Source organism: Camelus ferus, chromosome 9 (assembly GCF_009834535.1).
Source record: "Camelus ferus isolate YT-003-E chromosome 9, BCGSAC_Cfer_1.0, whole genome shotgun sequence".
Classification (NCBI taxonomy): Eukaryota; Metazoa; Chordata; class Mammalia; order Artiodactyla; family Camelidae; genus Camelus; species Camelus ferus.
The window spans coordinates 8,882,857-8,906,381 of NC_045704.1; the positions used below are offsets into that span (position 1 = coordinate 8,882,857).

The 23,525-nt window shown below is 48.4% G+C and overlaps 2 protein-coding genes across 10 annotated transcripts in view; one reads left to right on the forward strand and one right to left on the reverse strand.

The window, feature by feature from the left end:
* Positions 1–604: 604 nt before the first annotated feature.
* NLRP5 (NLR family pyrin domain containing 5) overlaps positions 605–23,525 on the reverse strand; it is a 28,158-nt gene continuing 5,237 nt past the window's right edge. The window contains 9 exon segments of the mRNA XM_032487496.1: positions 605–2,052; positions 4,959–5,129; positions 7,176–7,343; positions 9,694–9,864; positions 11,509–11,679; positions 14,357–14,527; positions 18,425–18,592; positions 21,232–21,399; positions 22,380–23,524. Coding sequence (XP_032343387.1) covers positions 1,920–2,052; positions 4,959–5,129; positions 7,176–7,343; positions 9,694–9,864; positions 11,509–11,679; positions 14,357–14,527; positions 18,425–18,592; positions 21,232–21,399; positions 22,380–23,524 — 2,466 coding nt within the window. The 3' untranslated portion in view covers positions 605–1,919.
* NLRP13 (NLR family pyrin domain containing 13) overlaps positions 13,444–23,525 on the forward strand; it is a 76,585-nt gene continuing 66,503 nt past the window's right edge. For all 9 annotated transcript variants that reach the window (XR_004322825.1, XM_032487485.1, XM_032487488.1 and 6 more), the window contains exons 1-2: positions 13,444–13,518; positions 18,712–18,856. The gene's annotated coding sequence lies outside the window, so the exon portion shown is untranslated. The remainder of the gene's footprint in view (positions 13,519–18,711; positions 18,857–23,525) is intronic.

Consider the following 23,525-nt stretch of genomic DNA (forward strand, 5'->3'; position numbering starts at 1 on the left):
GAATTGTTTCTGAGCAGTTATGGTAGCTGGGAAGTCTCACGCCTGCTGTCTGCATGCTAGAGGCCCAGAAAGGCGGGAAGTGTGACTTCCTCTGAGTCTGTAGACCTGAGGACCAGGAGCACTGAGGGTGGGGGATGACAGATGTCCAGCTCAGGTCATCAGGAAGGAAGAGCCTCTGCTCCGTACAGGGCCCCCACGGATCCGATGACACCCAGCCACACTGGGGAGAGCCATGAGCCTCACCCAGCTCACTGATTGAAATCCTGAGTTCACCGGGAAATAGTATTCAGCCAAATCTCTATGCCTTCTGTGATCCAGTCATGTGGACTCATGAATTTAGCCACCCCACTCCTTGAGAGTGGCCTCTTCCCGACCGGTGGTCGTCAGGGGATTAGAGTCAGGGAGGAGCTGGCTACGAGCGAGGATGGACTTGGAGGGTACTGTGCTCAGTGAAATAAGTCAGAGAAAGACAGATATACTATGGTATCACTTAAATGGGGAATCTAAAAAATACAACAAACTAGTGAATAAAACAAAAAAGAAGCGACTCAGCAGATACAGAGAACAAACTAGTGGCTAGCAACGGGGTGTGTGTGTGTGAAAGGGTTATTACAGGATTATATGAAATCAGATTATATGAAATCTGAAAACTGTAAAGCCTGGTAGCATTTGAAGAATCTTTTGTTCAATTAAAAAAACCCACAAATAGGCATGAGGGATTTCCTGGGGGGAGAGGAACCGTTCTATGTATTTTGGCGATGGCTATCCAACTGTTTGTCAAAACGCGGTACCGCACACTCAAAAGGAGGGCGTTTGTACTGCACGTAAGCCACACGCCAAAGCCGACTTTGCGCAACACGCACAGTGCAGGAACGACGTGCTGTCCTCAGGCCCGCAGTCAGAAGCGGCCGCCCCGCTCTGCTGCGGACACGCCCCAGTCTGCTCTGCACGGCCCGGCTCATGTGTTTCCGCCCCTCCGCGGGGACGCGCCCAGCGCAGGAGCGGGCAGCGGGGAGCGGGGACCGCCCCGGCGCCCAGGGGCCGGCACGCAGCGCCCCGGGGGTTTTAAGGAGTAGCCACCACCTCCCCGCCTCTTTTGGAACTTGGAATCAAGTGAGAAATCAGGAGTTAGAGATGAATCACGGTGCCACCTCGGCTGAGGGCTGCTTCGCGGCTTCCTGACACCGAGCTCAGTGGGGCATCTGGGCCACGTGCAGCCCCTGGCCCCCAGCAGTACACGTACCCCACTTTAGAAAGTTCCTGCCTAGAAAGGAAGGTCAGAGGCAGAAGGCAACACATCTTTGATTCAGATCTGTGTCAGCATCCTGGCTCTTGTACTCAATTGACTTTCTGTGACACTAGAAAAATGTCAACTTGCATCAGCCTTCATTTCCTTATCTGTGAAAGGAAAAAGGACTCCTACCTCTTATGGTTGGCTGGAGGCAGAGTCTAGGGTAGACCAGTTCTTCCTCACTACACATAAGCAAGTAATTCAGCTTTGTGTTTGTATCTCAGACATGTGCTTAAATTTTTTTTTTAAACACCAGCAGAGTTGTGCTATCAGAATTGGGGCCACTTTTAAGGACCTAAGTCCTCCCACCACTGCTCCTGAGTCACACCCCCACCGGTCAAGAAAGCCACATGGTACTTTTTCCCAAATGCTCAGTGTTTATTTGATTCTCCCTCGGTGCCCTCAGGTAGGACAGACATTTCAAAGAGACCGAGGTCTTAAGACTCGAAGGCCACGAGCCTACATCAGATGCAAATGCAACCACCAAGCTGAAGTGGACACAAGAATCACTACCAACGAGGGCTTGTGGGAGTCAGAGAAGGAACCCCTGGGCACAGCCGGCCCTGGGAAGACAGCTTCTAAGGTTCCTCCATCAGAATGGGTGTGGGTGGGGAGGGTCTTCACTTCTTCAGCTTTTCCACCAATACCGGTCATCTTCAGCAAAAGAATACCAGTGGTCACCAATCACCATCTGGGGCTTCACTTGCTGCAGGCCCTCCAGGAGCCTTCTTATCTGAGTGGAATACTGCCATTTCCACAGCCTGGGGACCCAGAAAGGAGACACGTTACCCTGGGAAGTTTCTTCTGACGCTTCCAGGAGAGAGAGACAGGTGTTCAGTCAGACACATAGCATTGTCCCCATTTCACAGATAAGGAAACAGGCTCCTGAAAGGTTCGTTAGTAAAATCGAGGTCCGCCTCGTCTAACCCCAGTACTGAGTCCCACAGTCACATCAGTACAGATACGCTCTCAGCCGAGCCTTTGGCTTCTTCAGCTCGCTTGAAGGGGTCGTTGAAACAGTTCTCTTTGACCTCATCAATACCTTTTCAGTCCACTCTCCCCCTCGGATCCTGCACCAGCGATCACGCTTGTGTTCTTTCTGGTTACATCCATCTGCCAAAACTTGACCCCTGGATAAATCCAACTGCCGTGAGCTGGGCCACACCAGAGAAACCAGCCACTCAACTGGGAGGTTTGCCACGGATATAAATGCATCACAACCAACCTCAAGCAGCCGTCTCTGCTGCCAGCAAGTTTTGTGTTCCTCCAGTCAAGTCTTTACTTCCCCCAGGCACAGCTGTACTTCTGTTTTGTCTACAAACATGAGGTGCTAAATGGAAACACTTTTTCTACCGCCAAACACGGAAACCATCATTTGCACATGAAGGAAGCACCCTGTTCTTAAAGGACCATCCTCCTTTCTCTCCTGGGAATTCCATCAACTCAGCCTTCATAGTTGCACAACATGGCAGCCCTTAAACGTTCTTGTTCAACTGGTCAACCCAGTAGACCATTCACCTTCACAGTTGAGCCTGTTCTGATACCATTTTAACAAAAGCACCCTCCCTGGAGCCCACACCACCCTCCAGCCCTACCGACTTTGTTTTCTCTCCCCTCCAGGGTGAAAACTTTGAATAGTCTACACATAATGTTTTAACTTCTTCTCTCGTTGTTCTTCAGTCCACTTCAGCTTCCTGCTCACCGCCCCACAACAAACTACTCAAAGAGGTTAATCATCTCCAAGTTGACACATTCAGTAGAATCTCTTCTCACGTCATCACAGTGGTTCACACCCTCCTTAAAACTTCGTCTTCTCACTATTGGGTGAGAGATGGGCTCAAGGATGTATTGTAAACATGGGGAATATGGCCAGTTTTTGTAATAACTGTAAATGGAAAGTAACCTTTAAAACTGTATACAAGTAAAAAATTTAAAACATCCTTGTCTTCTAGCTTTTGTGAGGCCATGTCCCCTCGGTTTTCTTTCTCAGTCTCCCCTCTGCTCCCTGTCTTCTTTGCTGGCTTCTCCCTCTCTCGTCTTCCAAATAGAAAGACAGTAATGTTCATCATGTTCTAAGGGCACGAAATTCTGACATGTGTCAACTTAATAAATTCTGCTAAGTGATCTCTTGTGTCTTGTCTCTTTCACTGAGCATAATGTTTTCAAGGTTTATCCATATTGTAGCAGGAAGGTCATCCTTCCTTCCTTTTTATGGCTGAATACTATTCCACAGTATGGTTAGACCACAGTTTGTTATGTGAACATGTATGTAGATGTGTATGTTTGACAATCGGTTTCCAGTTCTCTAGGCGAGTATAGCTAGGCGTGGGATTGCCGGGTCATATGGTAATTCTTTGTTTTAATTTTTTGAGGAACTACAGTTTTTCTTAGCTTTCTCTTTAACCAGGAATTTAAAAACATAAACCAGATCACCCAGCTGCTGAAACTTTTCCTTTGGCTTCTCACCCTACTTGTGTGAACACGCACATTTAAAAACCTCTGGACTGCAAGGTGCGGCCCGTCCACGGGCTGGCTGTTGTTCAGCCTCATATTTTACCACTGCCGCTTCTCTCGCCAACTCCAGGTCTCTCTAGAGAGAGGATGGGAGGTCTTCCCCGGAGTCTCTGCCCTGGAGCCTCTCTCAGCCAGGAAAGCTCCTGTCCCAGATCTCCATGCGGCTGCCTTTGCCCTTCAGGGCTCACCTTCAGCATCTGTTCCCCAGTGAGCGTGAGCATCTGACTACCTCTCTGACTCCACGCCCGGTCATTCTCTCTTCCTGTTTCCTTTCCTTCTTAGCTACTTCTGCTGCAGGTAATTGCCGCAAGCTTGAACATTAAAAACATTTAATTGTGGGAAAACACACACACCCTTTTCCACCTTAACCATCTTTCAGTGTGCAGTTCAGTGGTATTCTGTATGTCTACAGTGCTGTGCAACCATCACCACCATCCACCCTTAGAGCCCTTTTCATCTTCCCCAACTCAGACTCTGTCCCCATCACTCACTCACTCCCCACCCCGACTCCGCCAGCCCCTGGGACCCACCTTTCCTCTTTCTGTCTCCATGAATTTGACTCCTCTAGGGACCTCTCTAAGTAGACTCACGTACTGCCTGTCTCTCTGTGGCTGGGCTATTCACGAGGCATAATGTCCTCAAGGTTCATCCACACCATGGCAGGTGTCAGAATGTCCTCCCTTTTAAGGCTGAATGCCATTCCATGTAGGAATAGACCACATTTCATTTATTCATTCGCCCAGCAGTGGGTCCCTGGGTTGCCTCCATCTCTTGGCTGTCGTTAATAATGCTGCTATGAACACAGCTGTGCAGATATCTCTTCATGAACCTGCTTTCAATTCTTGTGGATATGACCCCCAAGTGGGATTGCTGGACCGTACCGTCATCCTATTTTTAGTTTTCTGAAGATGAACATTTTATTTGTATGCCGTCTCTCCACGCTCCCCAGACCCATCCCTGCCATGAAAAGAGGCGCCACACCCTGTACCGCCAGCACCCAGCGCGGTGCTGGAGCACCGTGGGCACTTTTTGGTCTAGTAAAGATCTGGCTGATGAGGCAGAGTCTCAGCATCTCTGATCAGTGGCATCTCCGCCAACTAGCACTTCTGTACAGAAAGGGGTTTGTATTCCAGAGGACATCCCGGGGACTTACCCGAGTATTTGCAGATGAGATGTGGGCTGGGCAAAGGCTGAACACAGCTTCCTCATTCCTGGGAGACTGAAATTGTTCTGCATCAAGTTCAGGCTGGTCAGGTGCTTGTTGCAAGAGAGGGCCGAGGAGAGGGCCTCACAGCAGCCAGAGGTCAGTTCACATGCCTCCAACCTGCAAGGCCAGCACACCCAAGACATAACCCCAAGATCTGTGATCCTTTCCTCAACCCACATTCGACTTCCACGGTACCTTTAAAATGACCACGGAATACTACTCAGCCGTGAAAAAGAGAGTGGAATCTTGCCATTTGCAACCACATGGATAGACCTAGAGGGTATTATCCTAAGTGAAATTAAGTCAGACAGAGACAAATACTCTATGTTATCAGTTATATGTGGCGTCTAAAAATAAGGCAGATGAATGAATATAACAAAATGGAACAGAGAACAAACTGGTGATCACCACTAGGGAGAGGGAAGTGAGGGAGGGGCAGTGGAGGGGTGAGGGGATTAAGAGGTACGAACAACTGGGTATAAAGTAAACAAGATATGAGGATGTTGCGCAGCACAGGGAATTAGCCAATGTTTTATACTAACTTTAAATGGGGCATAAACGTATTGAGTCACTATGTTGTACTCCGCAAACTAATGTAAACTTATAGTCTAACTGTGCTTCAGTTAAAAAAATTAAAAGAAAAAAAAAGAGTGGTGAGCTCCACCCCTAGAGTTTCTGGCTTGGTAGTTTTGGGGAGGGACCCACACGTTTTTCAGTTCTAGTGAGTTCCCAGCCGACACGGCTGCAGCTGAAGCTGTCTCTCACTCTGAGGCCTACTGGGGTCTCCATTCTAGTTGTGGAGAGAAAGGAAAGAGAAAGAGAGCCTCAAACAGGAGAAGAAGGGAAGAGGGCAAAAGGAGGTGATCCCTCACCTAAAACTCAAAGGGCGAAGAGAAGGGAAAGCTGGGGGGTGGAGGCAGGAAGCGCTGGCGTGCAGTTGCGAAACGGCGTGTCCACTGCTCGCGGGAGGAAGGGGTGGCGCGGGGCTGAGACACGAGGGGGGCGGGGCGAGGCAGGGAAAGGGGCGGGGCGGGGCTGAGACACGGGGTGGGCACGGAAAGGGGCGAGACTGAGCCACAGGGGGCGGGGCAGGGAAGGGGCGGGGCAGGGGAAGGGGGCGGGGCGGGGCTGAGCCACGCGGAAACACGATGACGGCCAGACTGGAGTCGGAGGCAGCGGTGTGAGGCGGGGCTGGACGTATTAGGTCATTTTAAGGATTTGGGAGTCTTCTCCTAAGAACTGTGGAAGGCCCAGGGACACTGCTGGGTGTAAGGGCAGCTCTGTAGCTGTGTCCTTGCATTTTGGAGATGCGCGTTGAGGTGCTCAGGGGCTGGGGGTCAAGGTCCGTAACTTGCTGTGAAGCAGTTCACCGGGCAGAGTGAAACGTTAACGGCCGCTGAGAGGGGTGGTGGGCGTACAGGTTTTAGATGTCCCAGTCACTCTAGACGGCGTGTGTCTGGGAATTCTCGTGACAGGGGAACGTCTGTGGGGCACAGCTCAGGTAATTTCAGCTACCTATAGCTACGTGGTGAAATGGGAGTGAATGAAGGCTTAGCTTTTGGGGGGGGAGGTGTTGCTTATAAAATGATATCTAAGCATTTATGGAAACAGAAAATCTCTGGTAGGGAGGCTGAGCCTAGAGGCAGGTGGCGGGGGCGACTGAGCCACAGGAGAAAGCCCTTCGTAGGCGATGGCTGTGGGGTTCCCAGCCTGGGTGACCTTAACGTCTGGCAGCAGTGGGGCTGTGTCCTGCACTGGTCCAGAAGGAAGGGAAGGGAGGTGCAGGAAGTCTAGGGCTTTGCTATGAAATGCTTTTATTCTGATTTGAGAGGGGGTGAGGTCATTTCTTAAGCCCCAAGAAGAATAAGGAAGGCTCACAAGCACCATGCCCAGCACAGAGGGGTCGCCCAGGAACCATTTGTTTATTTAGTGCTTACTGCCTCCAGACCCTGTCTCTCAAACACCTGCCATTTCATTCATCCATACAAAGGAGCCCAGCTGGAATTTATGCCCAGAGAAGGGCATCTCCTACTCTGCCAAGGTTGGGTTCTGTGTAATTCGGTGGAATTATGTTGGTCAGAACATGGTCTTTTGAGCGGCTTCACGTCAGGGTCGCCTTTCCTCCAGTGCCCAGCCCTCCAAGAGGTGATCCCAGGAACGTACCCCAGTCTCCTCAGAGGACTGTTCTGCTCCAGCCCCTCGCACAGCGCTGCAATCCCATTGTCCCCCAGGGCGTTGGCGGCCAGATCCAGGCTCCTCAAGTGTTTACTTCTCATGATCACTTGGGACAGACTCCTGCAGCAAGTGGCTGTGAGGTGGCACTTCACCAGCCTGCCAGGGGAGGGAGGGAGGGGAGAGAGAGATTGAGAGGGAGGGAGACTGAGATTGAGTGACAGATTAAGATTGGGAAAGAGACTGAGAGAGACTGAGCAGCTTTTGAAGAGTGCTCAGTGGGATAATGTTCAGAAACACTATCAGGGATTTCCTTTACTCCTTCCTAACGGGAAATCTTTCTGTCCATCCCTGTGAACAGCTTAGACCAGTTTATCATCTCAGGGGAGGGCTAACAGCAGAGGGCGGGGAAAGTGTGTGAAGTGACTGGAGGCATCCTGAGAAAAAGAAGTGAGATGTGATAAAGATCCTCTGGGGCAGAGGGCTAGAGAGACAGAAGACACACGAGTATAAACTGGTAGAGTCCCTGACAGGGAGAGCAAAGAGGACCAAGTCACTAGACAGGGTTTGGGGTCCGAAAGGAGAAGGGGATCTTGTGCTTCTGTTCCCAGGGTGAGCAGAGAGGGGAGGGTGGGGATGGAAACGGCCCTCTTTAGTGACTGGATGGTTCACCTGAGTAGAGGTGACAGACAGCTCTTATGAACTTAGTAGACTGAGCGTAGAACTGAGTCCATCTCCACGAGGCAGCACACCAAGAGCGTGGAAGGACTCCCATGTAAAGATCAGGTGGGAATGACCAAGCCTTAGACGCCAGGATGGGCCAGTGGTGATGGTGAGGACCAGATAATCTCCCAGCACTTAAGTGCAATCCCAAACAAATGGCATCTCCAATGGATTAGCCTAAGTTTCTAACATGGATGGACCTGGAGATCGTCATACTAAATGAAATAAGCCAGGAAGAGAAAGAAAAATACCATATGATATCACTTATGTGTGGAATTCAAAAAAAAAAAAAAAAAGGACGCAAATGAACTTACTTACAAAACAGAGGCAGACTCACAGACATAGAAAACAAACTTACGGTTACCGGGGGGAAGAGGGTGGGGAGGGATAAATTGAGAATTTGGGATTTGTAGATACTAACTACTGTATATAAAATAGATAAACAACAAAGTCCTATTGTACAGCACAGAGAACTATATTCAGTATCTTGTCATAGCCTATAATGGAAAAGAATATGAAAAGGAATATATATATATAAACTAAAAAGGAATTATATATATTATATATTACATAATATATATAACTGAGGCACTGTGCTGTACACCAGAAATTAACACAACATTGTAAATTGACTAGACTTCCATAAAAAATGTGAAAACTAAAAAAAAAAAGAACCTCGCAACATGATGAACTGACTATACCTCAGTAAAAAGAAAACGTTTCTGTAGCATGCATCAGCAGGGCTCGGAATGCCAATTTCATGTAAATAAATAGAGCAGGTCATGCTTGGGGGCTACTCAGAGGTTTGGGGACTACGTTCTGTATCCAGTTCCTTTCATTTGTTCATTATTGGGGAGGGAGAGATCTCAAAGTGGTCCCATATTTTGGTCCATTAATACTACCTCTGTAATTGATCATAAGAAAATGCTACCAGGCACACCAAGATGCACAAGGTACACGTGACTAAAACAGGGGACATAAGCTAAGTGTCCAGCTTGAGGGGATTTTAAAAGTTACGATGCACCATTAAATGGAATACCATGTCGTGCTTCAGCTTCTATTGTGGTCTGCTTGTCCTCAAGGACAGACTGTGAGACCAAAGGCAAGGTTTTGATTCCTTGGGAGTTTTAGCTTCCCATCTATGCTTGGTCGAGGAGAGGGCTGCAAAATATTTAGAGCACTGTGTCTGCCACGTGGTAAGAATGCTTGAAGCGCTAGCTGCTGGGACCCTTTCTTTGTAACACGTTAAATGCGGCTTATGTACTCGGGAGATGTTTACCAAAATGTTAACAAGGATTATTGCTTGGTTGTGAGCTGAGAGATTTATTTCCGCTCATTGAGATCTTTTAGTTTTTCTACGGTTTGCTTGATGATGGAATATTCCTGTGATATAGAAACATTCCAGTGCGGGATGAAGAAATTTGAGCCCCCAGGAGAAAGGGCCTGAGAGAGAGACAGCCACCCACCTTCCATTTCCACCCTCCATGGAATGAATAACTGAAGATTAACTTGGGGAAAGAAGATGTTCTGAGAAGTGAAGAGGTTTTAGAGATGGGGAAGGGGTGCCCCAGAACACCACACATCCTTCCCTGGGGCTCCCATTCAGGATTGTCTTTCTTTTCCACGCTCATTGCAGCGTCCACACGCCAACTCACCCAGAGTGTCCCCTGGGGAAAATGAGCGTCAGTGGACCCTAGAACCGAGTTTTGGTGCCATCCCTTTGACCCTCTAGGAACCTCAGGCTTCCACAGGGTAGAGTTGATCCCCAGCCACCAGGGAAACTCACTCGAGGTCCTGGAGGTGACAGGACGGTTCCATCATGACCTCACAAAGAAGGTTCATCCCGTTGTCTTCCAGGGGGTTCAGGCTAAGGCTCAGGTGCGTCAGATGTCTGTTGCCCATAAGTGCGAGCGCAAGAAAGCCACAGCCAGCCACATCCAGGTTGCACGCGTTTAGTCTGCAGGGCACACGGGGGAAAGAGGGGGGTCACACGTGTTCCTTGGTGTGACCTCAGGTGAGCAGCTTCTCTCGGCCTCAGGTGGCTCCTCCTTTGGGCATCAGTGGTGGGATGGATGGTGATGAAGTGCTTGGCTTAATGCCCAAGCTGGATGCCAGTCAGGGCCCATCTCCTTTAAGTTTTCCTCCATTCTCCTCCTGCTGCTATGACAAATCACAACAAATGTATGGGCTTCAAACACACCTATATCATTTCACTGTCCTGGCGGTCAGAATCTCACTGGGCTGAAAACTCAAGGTGTCACAGGGCTGTGCTCCTTCTGGGGGCCCCGAGGAGAATCTGGTTCATTGCCTTTTCCAGCATTTATAGGCCGCCTGCATTCCTTAGTCCCTGGTCTCAGCCAGCACCTGCATCGCTCTGCCCTCTGTTACCACGTCTCCTCCTCTGATTCTCCAGCCTCCTTCCTTCCAAGAGCTCTGGTAATTCCCTGGGGACCACCGGATAATCCGGGATCATCTCCCCATCTCAAAATTCTTGACTTAACCACACGGCCAAGTCCTTTTACCACGTAAGGGAACACGGTCACAGGTTCCAGGGCTTAGGACTCGGACATCATAGCGGGTGTGTGTGTGGTCACTCTTCTTCTGACCACACACAGTATCTCTCCATCACTTATTCACTGGGGGACCTTAGGACCATAAGGTAGACATGTCATCAAAGTGATATTCTTCAACAGATTTTCTGGCTACAGCTATACCATTAATACCTGAAAAAATGTCACTCATAGTGCAGTCATTGGTGGGCTAGTCCTTGGAAGGGATGAGATGGCAGGAAGCAAAGTGATCTCAAGTGGAAGACGGTGGAGCTAGCTGGCAGCCCTGAGCGGGAGGAACCATCTCTCACTCATACATGCTGTCAACACGTGTCCTTTTTGTGGTCAAGTTAGTGGCATGATTTTTTTGCATTTGTGTGTGTGTGTGTTTGTGTGATTTCGTCATTTAAAATGGCCCCAAGCATGGTACTAAGGTGCTGTCTAGTCTTCTAAGCGTAGGAAGGCTGGATGGGTCTCATGGAGAAAAAACATGTTACGTAAACTTCCGTTAGGCGTGAGTTGCAGTGCTGCTGGCCGTGAGTTCAGCATGGAACATAAGGTGTCTGCTTTTTTCTTTTGCTCTTTTCTTTTGGGGGAAGGAGGTAATTAGATGTGTTTATTTACTTATTTTTCTTAGTGGAGGCACTGGGGACTGAACCCAGGACCTCATACATGCCAAGCTCTGCCCTCTACCACTGAGCTATACCCTCCCCACATGGAGTGTCTTTAAACAGAGACACACAAAACAAGGCTATGTATTGATTGGCTGAAGAAAAGGCTGGGACCAGAGGCTCCCAGGAACCTAAGCCTGTGTTCCCCCAGGAAAGAGCGTCTTTACAGAACGTAACTACCATGAACTATGAGAGTAGGGGGTATCAGGATGAACCAGGACTTCCCGCTGTAAGGAAACAGAGCATTGTCCGCGGAGGGGAGAACCTGGGAGATGTCCGCAGGGACAGGGTGCAGCACTTATCCCTTCATCCTGACACCCTCCCCCCTCCCCGCCGCTTGGTAGCAGAGCAGTGGTTCCTCCCAGGGCGGTGTGGACTCACATCAGCCTCTGCAGACCACAGCCGGGCAGTTTCAGTGCCCGACACAGCGGTTTCAAGCCCTCGCTCCCCAGGCTGTTGCTGGACAGGTACAGGTGTGTCAGGCTCTGGTTCTTGGTGAGGGCCGAGGCCAGGTCCTGGCAGTCGGCGGCGGCGAGGCCGCAGTTCCCCAGTCTGCAAGGAGAGAGCCCCAGGAAGGGAGTGACGTTGTTCTTAAATTTCCATCTCTCCCTCCCTTGCACGGAAGGGAGAGAACCTCCCCACATCTGGTGACGTCAGTCCATGTCTGCATGTAACCTGCAAACTCAACTCCGGTGCTTCAGCTCCCACATCATACTTTAAATATCGTTGGTGATTAGATCTGCCATCAACCACCAGAGGAAGCCCACGGGCCCTGGGAACCTGAGCTCTGGCTGTTTTCTCTCTCCCCACGTGTACTTTGGTGTGAGGTTCTGCAGGGATGAGGGACCTTCCCATTCAGAAGGACCTGCAGCTAATACGTCATGACCCATAGAAATAAACTAGCCGTTCCATCTGTTTGTCAAAGCTTAAGAAGCAACAGCACGAAAAGAACAGTTTGGTAGCAAGTCTCCCAGTGTGGAGAAACAGGCCCCCTGCAACTCTGCCGGGGGGTGCAAACTGGTGCAGCCCCTATGGAGGGCAGCATGGAGGCTCCTTAAAAACTAACAGTAGACTTACCACATGCCCCAGCCATCCTACTCCTGGGCAAATATCTGAAGAATACTCTAATTGGAAAAGATACATGCACCCCAGCAGCACCGTTCACAATAGCCAACACACGGAAGCACCTAAATGTCCATCGACAGATGACCAGATAAAGAGGATGTGGCATATGTACAATGGAATACTACTCAGCTGAAAAAGAACAAAATAATGCCATTTGCAGCAACATGGATGGACCTGGAGATCATCACACTAAGTGAAGTAAGCTGGACAGAGAAGGACAAATACCCATATGGTATCACTTATATGTGGAATCTAAAAAGCAAATGATACACACGAACTTATCTACAAACCAGAAATAGACTCACAGACATAGAAAACAAACTTACGGTTACCAAAGTGGAAAGGGGTGGGAAGGGATGAATTAGGAATTTGGGACTAACTGATACACACTACCGTATATAAAATAAACAGCAAGGTCCTACTGTGCAGCACAGGGAACGATATTCAGCATCATGTAATAACCTATAATGTGGAAGGATATATATATGTACGTGTGTAACTCAGTCACTCAACTGTTCACCGGGAACAATACAACACTAAGTTAGCTGTACCCCAACACAAACTTAAAACAGCAGCACTTCTGTCCCGGGGCTGCGATACGGGCAGGCAAGCGAACTGCACACGCCAAGCACTTGCGCTGTGTTATCGATGGTGGTTCCTTTCGATGAGGGAAGAAACACTGTCCGGGTTGCACTTGAAGGGGATCAGGACAGGCCATCTCACAATACATCACATTGGCTTAAACATTACTTTGAGCTGAAGGCAGCTGAGAAAAATCAGACGCAGGAAGCGTTCCCTGTCCTCCCCTATCAGCCTAAAAGCAGGGCATACACTTCCCCCTCTCCTGGTACCAGGGAAAAAGCAACCCTTCTCATCGGGGATGGAGAGGACACCGAGATGAGTCTTCCTTCATATACCCTCATTTTCCATTAGTTTCCCCCATAGACTTCCTAGTCACCTTCCCGTAATTTATCAGCCCTAGAAGCCCAATGCCTTTCCTTTGACTAGCTATTTCTCCACAATTTATGACCTTTTGTTAAAACGATATGTAAGCTCCTGGGTCTAACTGCTTCTTTGGGCTTTTCACTTCTTTTCTGTGAAGCCCCCATGCACATTAAACAAAAAATTAACATTGATAAGATCTGCATGACTTTTCTCCTGTTAATTTCTCCACTGTCTGTTTAATTTGCAGGCCCCAGATACAGAACATAAGAGGATGGAAGAAAATTTTTTCCCCCACCTCCCCTACAGGTTGATGGAAAGAAGGTATGTTGGCTTCCACTGTGATTTCTTTTCCCTCCTCTGGGATTTAAAGGGTAATCTGTGCCATTTGGTTTTCAACTTTTGCTATGACTTTAGAACCAAAGTCCCACTGAAGGAGGATGCTCCTGCCATGGCATGCTTTGGGAATGGTGGGGAGAAACAACCTGGTCCAGACTGCAGGACATCAAGGAGAAAATAGATCAGTTCCTTAGGTATCAGACAGGAGCTTTTGTTTTATTCCTTGTGACCTCAAACAAGAGACTTCCCTTCTTCCAGATTCTGTTTTCCTTGTCAGCAAGTGGGCTGGAAACATTCCTACCTGGTAGGTGGTTTGTGAAGATAGCATTAATGGAATAGAGTGCTTAGCATGGAGCTTGGTGCTTGAGGGTGCCACCGACGGCAGCTTAATCACAGCCCTGCAGTTCTTTGGGATTTTGGCATTGGTGGAACTTTCGAGCATATAATATAATATGATTAACTATAATCAGAATACTGTAACTGGATCTCCAGAACTTAGCCTTCTTATAAATGGAAGTTTACACCCTTTGACCAACATCTCCCCATTTCCCCCACTCCCAGCCCCTGGCAACCACAATTCTCCTCTGTTTCTTCAAGTTCAGCTTCTGCTCTGTCCTTTTATATCAGTTTGGGGTCAGTAGCAAAGACACAGGTGCTAGTTTTGGGTTCTTTCTCCAGCTTGCACACTGGGCACTCCCACGAGGTCCCGTCTCCTGTTCTAACCCTTGACGTAAGCCTCAGCCAGCCCCCCTCCCAGCTTCCCCGTCACTTGGCTGATCCTAGTTAAGAGGTGATGATTCTGGTGGAAGGAAGTACAACTCACATCAGCTTCTGCAGCGTGCACTGTGTGGCCTTCAGGGCACCACAGAGCGGCTTTATGCTCTGGTCTGTCACCTTGTTTCCTGCCAGGCTGAGGGATCTCAGGCTGATGGATGTAACCAGGATTTGGGAGATCTCCTGACAACAGGTGTGGCTTAGTCCACAGAGATCCAACCTGCGGAGACAGGCAATGTGGAAAGACATCCTCATCGCTCCCCGGAAGCCACCCATTTCCCTCCCTCACCGCACACCATCCGCTCTGTCCATTCCGCTGTGTCCTGGATGCTGTTTGCTCTGGCCTCAGGGTCTGTTCCTCTTTGCCACCTCCCTCCTCGTCCCCAATCCCAGACCTTCCCAGGTCGTTCAGGTCTCCTGAGTGTCACCTCTTGTGAGTCAGTCAGTCTCAGTTCCTTACTTAACTGTGCCTGCCGCACCTTACCCCAACCTCCCCTCTCTCCCCAGCATTGTTTTATCCACAACAATCATTACTGGCTGACAGTTCACATTTGTACTTAAAAAAACTGACATACATCTGACATATGAAGGTGTCTGAAATGTAAAGAGAAAGTTTAAAGGGTTGGTTTGATGTGCTTATATGCTGCAGTGCGATTGCCAATGTAGCTTTAGCTAGCACCTCCGAAATGCCATATAATCGTCTTTTTTAAAAAGCCTTTTTGTGGGGGGAGATTTGTTTGTTTGTTTGTCTATTTATTTACTTAATGGAGGAACTGGGGACTGAACCCAGGACCTCGTGCATGCTAAGCACACACTCTACCACTGAGCTACATCCTCCTCAATCTTTTTTTTTTTTTTTTTGTGGGAATAAGATCTAGCCTCTTAACAGACTTGATGTTTACAACACGATACTGTTGTCTATAATCATTGTACTGTGCATTAGATCTCCAGGACCCACTGTCTGTTACTTGCAAGTTGGTACCTTAGGTAGGATATCCTCAAGGTCTGACGTGTCACTTCCCCTGCTGCTGTGTAAGCAGCTTTACCATCTGAAAAATGGGGGTAACCCCGCTGCCAACCACCGTGGCAGTTGGGAGGATTAGAAGAGCTAATTCCCACGGAGCGCGTAGTCTCTGCTGCAGTGGGCATCCTGTGCAAACCCGGGTGCAGAGCTGGACTGCATTTCCCAGCCTGCCTTGCAGCGGGCATGATCACACGACCCAGTTCCCGCTGAGAGCATGTGAGGGGAAGTGATCTGAACCACTTCCGGGTCAGCTCCCCGGGCTCCCTCTGCTTCCATAAGCAGACCCTCTGAGCCCAGCAGGGTCTCGGCAGCTGTGTGTCAGTGGTAGAAACTGTTAGCCTGTTTCTGGCACAGGACCGCCCTCCCACAGCCTTCCCAACCCGCCTTGGACTGTTTATACAAACAAGAAATGCCCTTCTAACGTTTCTGAGCCATTGCACAGTTTTGCGTCTGTTGGTCACAGGACCTAGTGCACGAGCACATGGAAGACAGGATGAGTTATTTGCGCTGTCGGATTTCAGGTGGACATTTTAGAGTCTCCAAACGCACATGCTTTTGGTGTGTGTGTGCGTGTGTATTTTTTTGGTTCACTTATTTTTGTTGCCCTGTGCTAGCCTGTGAGTACGTGAGAACAGGAGGCTGTTCCATTCGTCAGCACAGCCCGGAGCCCATGACGTCCTGTTAGAGACACAGTAGGAGCTCTGTGCTTGTTGAGTGCAAGAAAATGGACCTCTGGTGCAGCCACTATGGAGGACAGTATGGAGGTTCCTTAAAAGAACTAAAAACAGACTTACCATATGATCCAGCAATCCCACTCCTGGGCATATATCTGGAGAAAACTAATTCAAAAAGACACCTGCACCCCAATGTTCATAGCAGCACTATTCACAACAGCCAAGAGATGGAAACAACCTAAATGCCCATCAACAGATGACTGGATAAAGAAGCTGTGGTACATTTATACAATGGAATACTACTCAGCCATAAAAAGGAATGAAATACTGCCATTGGCAGCAACATGGATGGACCTAGAGATTATCATACCATACCATGTAAAGTAAAGCCAGAGAAAGACATGATATCACTAAGAGGAATCTGAAATATGACACAAATGAACTTATTTATGAAACAAACAGACTCACAGACACAGAAAACAAACCCTTGGTTACCAAAGGGGAAAGGGGGTGGGGAGGAATAAATTAGGAGTTTGGGATTAACAGATACACACTGCTATATTTATATATATTATCAGATAAACCACAAGGTCCTATTGTACAGCACAGGAGACTATACTTAATATCCCATAACAAACCATAATGGAAAAGAATATCTCTATATATGTATAATTGAATCACTTTGCTGTACGCCTGAATCTAAAAAAGAAAGAAAATGAATCTCACATTGAGCTTGCAATCAAAATCCTTCACAGTGTGGCCCAGTCTGTCTTTCCAAGTCATGTCCCATTGAGAGGTTAGCCAATCACCCCCTCCCTTCTCTCCATCCAGTCACATCTTCAGGGGCATAATATGGGCCATGTGCTGGAAATAAAGTAATTCTGGGTTCTGGGAATAAGCAGTAAAGGAAACAGAACCTTCCCATCCTGGTGAGTTACCACAAGTTAAGCTCATTACGATTCCCAGAAATGGGCTGTCACCTCCCACCATTTGATTTGCACTCTCTCTTCCCTTGGTCCCACATGGCCTCCCTCCTTCTCCTCCTTTCTGACAATGTGTGTCCTATTTATCCTTTGAATCCAAGCTCTAGTTACCCTCTTTGTGAAGCACTGAGAGAGAGCTGGTAGCCCCTTCCCCCTCATTCGCAGGGATGGCTGCAGACCCCACACAGAACTGGGCAGACGTCTGCTTTGCCTTCCTGTAGGCACTTCTGTGCTCTGGCTGACTTTCTTCGGTTACATTTTAAAATGTGCAGTTCGCGAGTTACAGAGCAAAAAATATGAATGGTGCAAAGCGAGCTTCTCTTCTGCAGTTGTGTGTGTCAGCTAACAAAGCGGAACAGACCTCATGCTCACCTGTCTCAGAACATACCGGAAGCATCAAGCAGTTGTTGCCTTTAGTTCAAGCTAATCTAGTCGGCAGAACTGGTGCCCGGGATTTACAAAACTGGGGTAACTGCCCCAAACGGGGAATAACCAGAATGTCCCTGGGTTGGTGAATGGCTGCACTGACTGGGCACATCTGGACCACTGAATGGTCCTCAGCAGTGAAAAGGGACACACCGCTGATACACGGAACAGCTTAGGTGGACCTCAAGGGCACGTACAGATGGAAAAAAGCCAGTCTCGGGCAGCAACATACTGTATGATTCCACTTACGCAGTGTGGTTGAAATGAAAAATTGTAGAGATGGCAAACGTGAGTGGGAGTGTGTCTATACTTACTTATACACACACAAGGGAATACTACTCAGCCACAAAAAAGAGGAAATATTGCCATTTGTGACAACACCCGTGGAACTTGAGAGTATTAAGTGAAGTAAGACAGATGGAGAAGGACAAATACCATGCGATTGCACTCATAATGTGGAATATAAAAAAACTAATAAACAAACCAAACAGCCCCCAAAGAAAATCAAACAGAAACAAACATGTAGATACAGAGAACAGAGTCGTGGTTGTTGGTGGGGTTCAAAGGGGGTCAACTTCATGGAGGTGGATGGAAGGTAAGTTTCTGGTGGTAAGCACACTGTACGGTGTGCAGAAGTAGAAATATAATGTACACATAACGTCATCAATCAACGTTATCTCAATACAAAATAATTTTTTATAGCTTAAATACAATTGGTTTCTTCCAGAAAAAAAATCGGAAGTTACTTTTTTATTGTGGAGAAGCAATACATAAAATAAACAAACGTAACATAAAATTTACCATCTTAAGCATTTTTGAGTGTGCAATTCAGTGGCATTCATCATGTACAGCTGTTGTGCAACCATCACCACCAGCCATGTCCAGACTCACAACTCTCTTAAATATTTTAGCAACTTTCTGTGGATGATTATTTCAAAAAAAAAAAAAAAAAAGTAAAAACAATAAAGCCCTGAAATCAAAAAAGCAAAAACCACACCCCCAGAACTTACCTCAGAGACTCCAGAAAACACTTTGGGTGCCTTAACGCTGCACACGCCATCATAACATCTCCCTCTTTCAGGTGAGTGCTTTCCAAGTCCAGGCATCTGATGTTACGGTTGATAATAAGGGTCATCCAGAGATGACGGAGACCAAGGGAAATCTGGGCACCTTTAAAGCTATGAAGAGAAGAGACGATGGCGAACGAGACATTTGGGTGCCACCCAGTTGTGCCCTAATGCTTCCTCCTTACTCTGCCCATTTCAGCTCTGGTCTCTCTCATTGTTTGCTTTTACAGCTGACCCTGGAGGAACACGGGTTTGAGCTGCACGGGCCCACTTAGACACGGATTTTTAAAAAATAAATATATAAAAATATACACACAGACCGTCGTGTGCAAAAGTTGTGTCGAAGTGGATAGCCTAGCCTTGCGTAGGAATAAGGTGAGTGGCAGTCAGTATACAATTAATGATGTGTGAGTTTTCGTACTGTTTTATTTATAACTTTGCTCTCAAAGAATTACGTTACTGTGGAGTATGTCTCTCGTAATTGGAGAAAGTGCGTATCAGGCTATCATCACAGGCAAGTGGTTTAAAAAACATAACCATGTTACAGTGTTGCCGATACTATATTATGAATATGACCCGTAAGGTATGCCATAAAAATTTTGTAACGATTTGTTCATTAGTGTGCAGGCAAGGCTACCATAAAGCAATCATATTTCTGTTTTCTCATTATCAGCGAACGCATCAATCGTTACACCTGTAAATAAACACGAACGTCTTTTTCACATTATCTTTTCGTTTTTGCTGTCTAGAGTTAGCAATACGTATCACATCTACAGTGCTCTATGTCATGTAAGAGTGCTGACGTAGCTTCTAACAGGCGATCCATCTTGTCAACAGCATAAACTTGCAGTATCGATAAACACAGTACTGTACGTGCATTTTCTCTTCCTTATGATTTTCTTAATAACATTTCCTTTTCTCTAACTTCCTTTATTGTAAGACTACAGTGTATAATACACACAACATACAAAATATGGGCTAATCGACTCTATGTTTTGAGTAAGGCTTCTGGTCAACAGTAGGTTATCAGTGGTTAAGTTTTCGGGACGTCGAAAGTTACGTTTGGATTTTTGACCTCGTGAGGGGTGGGGGTTGGTGCCCCCAACCCCCACATTGTTCAAGGGTCGGCTGTATTTAACTGTATTTAATTTTAAAGCAACAAATACTTGAGTACCCATGATGCATCAGGCACTGGGAAAAGAGTGTTCAGTGACGCGAGTTTTCTGCGCCTGGTGGAGCTTAACCCAGCGGGGAAGACACAGAGCCAAGACAAAGCGTCGTGCTTACGAATGACAAGTGCTGTCTGTAGTCCATTAAGAACAGAGTTACAGGCCTCTAGTCAAGTTCAAGTTGAAGACAGAAGTCAAATGCCGGACTACGAGCAATGTGGCATCATTTGGATTAAAACGTTCATACGCCCCTATGTCCTTATGCTTGATGCAAACTGATGAGCACATGTGAGAGTAAGCAGGGGAAGGGGAGCTGAAGGGGCAGCAAAGGGCTGCTCTCAAACCCTCTGTGCTTCCTAGACCGCTTTACCGTTGTCGTGTATGTCTTTTTTGAGGGGGAGGTTAATTAGGTTTGTTTATTCATTTTTTTTTTTTTTTTTACTGGAGGTCCTGGGGGTTGAACCCAAGACCTCGTGCGTGCTAAGCGCACACTCTACCACTGAGCTGCACCCTCCCCGCCTTGTCGTGTGTTTCTGTTGTGTGACAAATCCAGTGATGACATGGATTAGAGAAAATGGCAGGGTGTAACCAGGGCTCAACACAGGGGCAGCGACCGGGGAGGAATCCCCGGGGGAAGCGGTGACGGTGAGGATGGGAGTTACGTTTGGTGCAGGACTTGCGTGAACGGCATCCTTCCTTGTTCTGGGACCACTGAGTTCCTGGGCTCAGCCCAGCTTCAGGAAACTAGTTAGAGACAGAGTGGGAGTTTTTGTTTTTGTTTTTGTTTTTTTTTTTTCAATTTTCTCACTTTTTATTGCAGTATACTCAGTTTACAATGTTGTGTTAATTTCTGATGTACAGCACAGTGACTCAGTCATATATATATGTACGTGTGTATGTGTGTGCATGTGTGTGTGAGAGTGTATGTATGTGTGGGTATGTATATATATATTTTCATATTCTTTCTCGTTAGAGGCTATTACAAGATACTGAATTAGTTTCCTGGGCTGTACATTAGGACCTTGTTGTTTATCTGTCTTTGTATGTAGTAGTTGGTGTAGTCTTGAGTGTCACATGTGCTTTACTTGGTCTTTGAGGGAAGAGTAAAGAATAGAACCATTGCTGAAGTAGAAAAAGCCTTTTATCTCCTGCTCTAGGTGTCTGGCAAGTACCCTGGGGTCTACAACAGACCCAGGAACTTACTTGGTATTTAAATATTTGTTACCTTATTAATTAGCCTAAAAGTATCAAGGACTGACTTAAAGGCTCCCGTAGATCACACACTTTGATCTTGCCTCATGCTCTCCCATTTGTTGAAATGAGCTCCCTTCATTTCCTCCCCCACTAACCAGCTCCTATTCATACTTCAAGACCCTGAGTAAATGCACCCACCTTAATAATCCCTTCACAAGGGATTTAGTTGCTCCCCATCCTGTGCTTTTGGGGGCTTGGCTCCTCTACCTTCCCCAACACTTATTCCCTCCGGATACATTTGACAGATCGGTCTTCTCCCAGTAGGTGGGGGAGGACAGCTGTGACATAGCCACGCAAAAGGGCGTGCACTCGGGGTGGAAGCCTTACATCAGGTTCTGTATTTTACAGGTTGGCTGCCTCAGCTTGATGCAGAGGGTCTTCATGGCCAGTTCATTCAAGATGCTGCCGCTCAGGTCAAGCTGTCGTAGGTTTGGGTGGGTGCTGAGCACGTCACAGAGGGTTTCCCAGTGCTGCTCGAGGCGCTTGGCGTGCAGCCTGCAGTGGACAAGGAAACAAATGTCTGCTCCGCAGGCCGGGCTTAAGCACGTGCGATGGCCACGACAGTGCCCGGGGAGAGAAGCCAGTCCCCTGGGGCGGGACAGGGGCAGCTTTAGGGCTCTGAGGCCAGTTTCTCAGATGTCACCTCATGCTCGCAGACCCACCCTGCCTCCTGCGTATTTCGATACCCAGGGGCTATACCACCAGCTCTCAAAGAAGATTTGCGCTTTATTTATAGCCATCCCCCCACCCCCCTCAATGTAAAATGGTGCAGCCACTATGGAAAACCGAATGGAACTGCCTCCAAAAATTGGAAAGAGAATGACCATGTGATCCAGCAGCTCCACTCCTGGGTATACACCCAAGAGAACTGAAATCAGGATGCTGAAGAGGTATTTGTACTCCACTGTTCACAAGAGCCACGTTGTGGAAACCACCTCAGTGACCGTCAATGGATAAGTGGATAAAGAAAACGTGGTGTATGTGTTCACAGTGGAATAGTATTCAGCCTTAAAAAAGAAGGAATCTAGTGAACAGTATGCTGAGTGGAATACGCCAGTAACAGAGACACTCACAATCTCACGTGTGTAGAATCTGAAATGGTCGAGTTCATGGAAGCAGAGAGTGGCTTGGTGGGGGCCAGGGGCTGGGGTGAGGGTGGGAGAAATGAGGGGATGTTGGCCAAAGGGTACAAAGTGTCAGTTTTGCAGGAGGAATGCATTCTGGAGGTCTGACGTACAGCAGCGCGGGTCTACCTAGGAGGGTAGCCTTAAGTCCCCCCCTCCAACAACACAAAGAAAATGGTAACCAGGTGAGCTGATGAGTATGTAATTAGCTTGGTCGTGATGATGATTATTCCAGGTACATCAAAACACCAAGTCATACATCTTAAATGTGTGCAATTTTTACTTGTCAGTTACCACCCCCCCCCCAGGATGGAAATAAAAATAACAAGCTTGCAGAGGAGGGATACTCACCCTTGGGGAAGGGTGGGCCACGTCTCAGCAAATCCATGCTTCGGGAAGATCTCTCTGACATCCAACCGAATTTTCCGTAAGTGCCGGCAATGCTGGAGACAGAAAGAAGACGCCATCAAGTCCACTGGCCGGCTCACCTGAAGCCGCACCTCTTGGACGTCGTTCAGCGCCAAGCGGACGAACTCATTGTCTTGAGTCTCAAAAAGACAGCGAAAGGCTTCGAGGAAGTCTGAGGGGGCGGCGGTGCTGGCGTGCTGGCCCAGCAGGGAGATCCAGTGCAGAAGCACCCGCCTCACCCCCAGCGGGTAGGAGCACCCGAGGAGGGCGTCCAGGGTCGCCGTCACCTCTTTGCGCATGAGGCCAAACAAGAACCTCTTCATCTGGGCCACGTGGACGTTGGCGCTCATCTGTCTGACTTCCGCCACACTCTTCATCGTCTCCGTGAGCAGAGGGCAGGGGCCCCCCTCTGCTTCCAGCCCTTCTAGAACATAGAACAAGGCAGCACAGAACTCCTGGAGGCCGAGGTGCAGGAACGTGTAACAGCCTTCGCGGCCGCTGTCTCGGAGGAGGACCCTCATGTGTAACAGAGCGGAGAGCCTGGGCTCCTTCAGTCCGTGAGCACCCAGGTCGTCCCTGTGAAACACGAACTTCGCTTTCCACACGCCCTCCGCAGCCATTCGGCACAAGCCCTTCAGCGTGACCCCTCCGTCCTCACTGACACAGCACTGGAATCCATCCCGCAGGGTGAGCTGATGGAACACGAAGGTGGCATACAAGCCCGTGAGAGTTTGGCAAGTCGGGGGGAGGCCCTTGCCTGAGGCCTCCTGCAGCTTGAGAGCCTCACAGACCAGGGAGCACATGGCTGGGGCCTGGCACTGGTCCAGCAGCTCGTGGCTGTCCACCACCCAGCGCAAGGCATGCTCCTCCCGACACTCACGACTCATGTGCCCAAGAAGCGACTGAATCCTTTTCTCCATCGAGAGTCCCCCAACCAGCAGGTAGCGGGGAGCCAGGAGCAGGGGCTGGAGCTTTTCCACGCCCGTGTCTGTGGCCGTGATTATCAGGGAGCACTCGGGGAGCAGGACCTTCCTCAGCAGACTGCGCATAAGGAGGGACACGGGCTGCTTCCCTGCCCAGTCTCCTGCA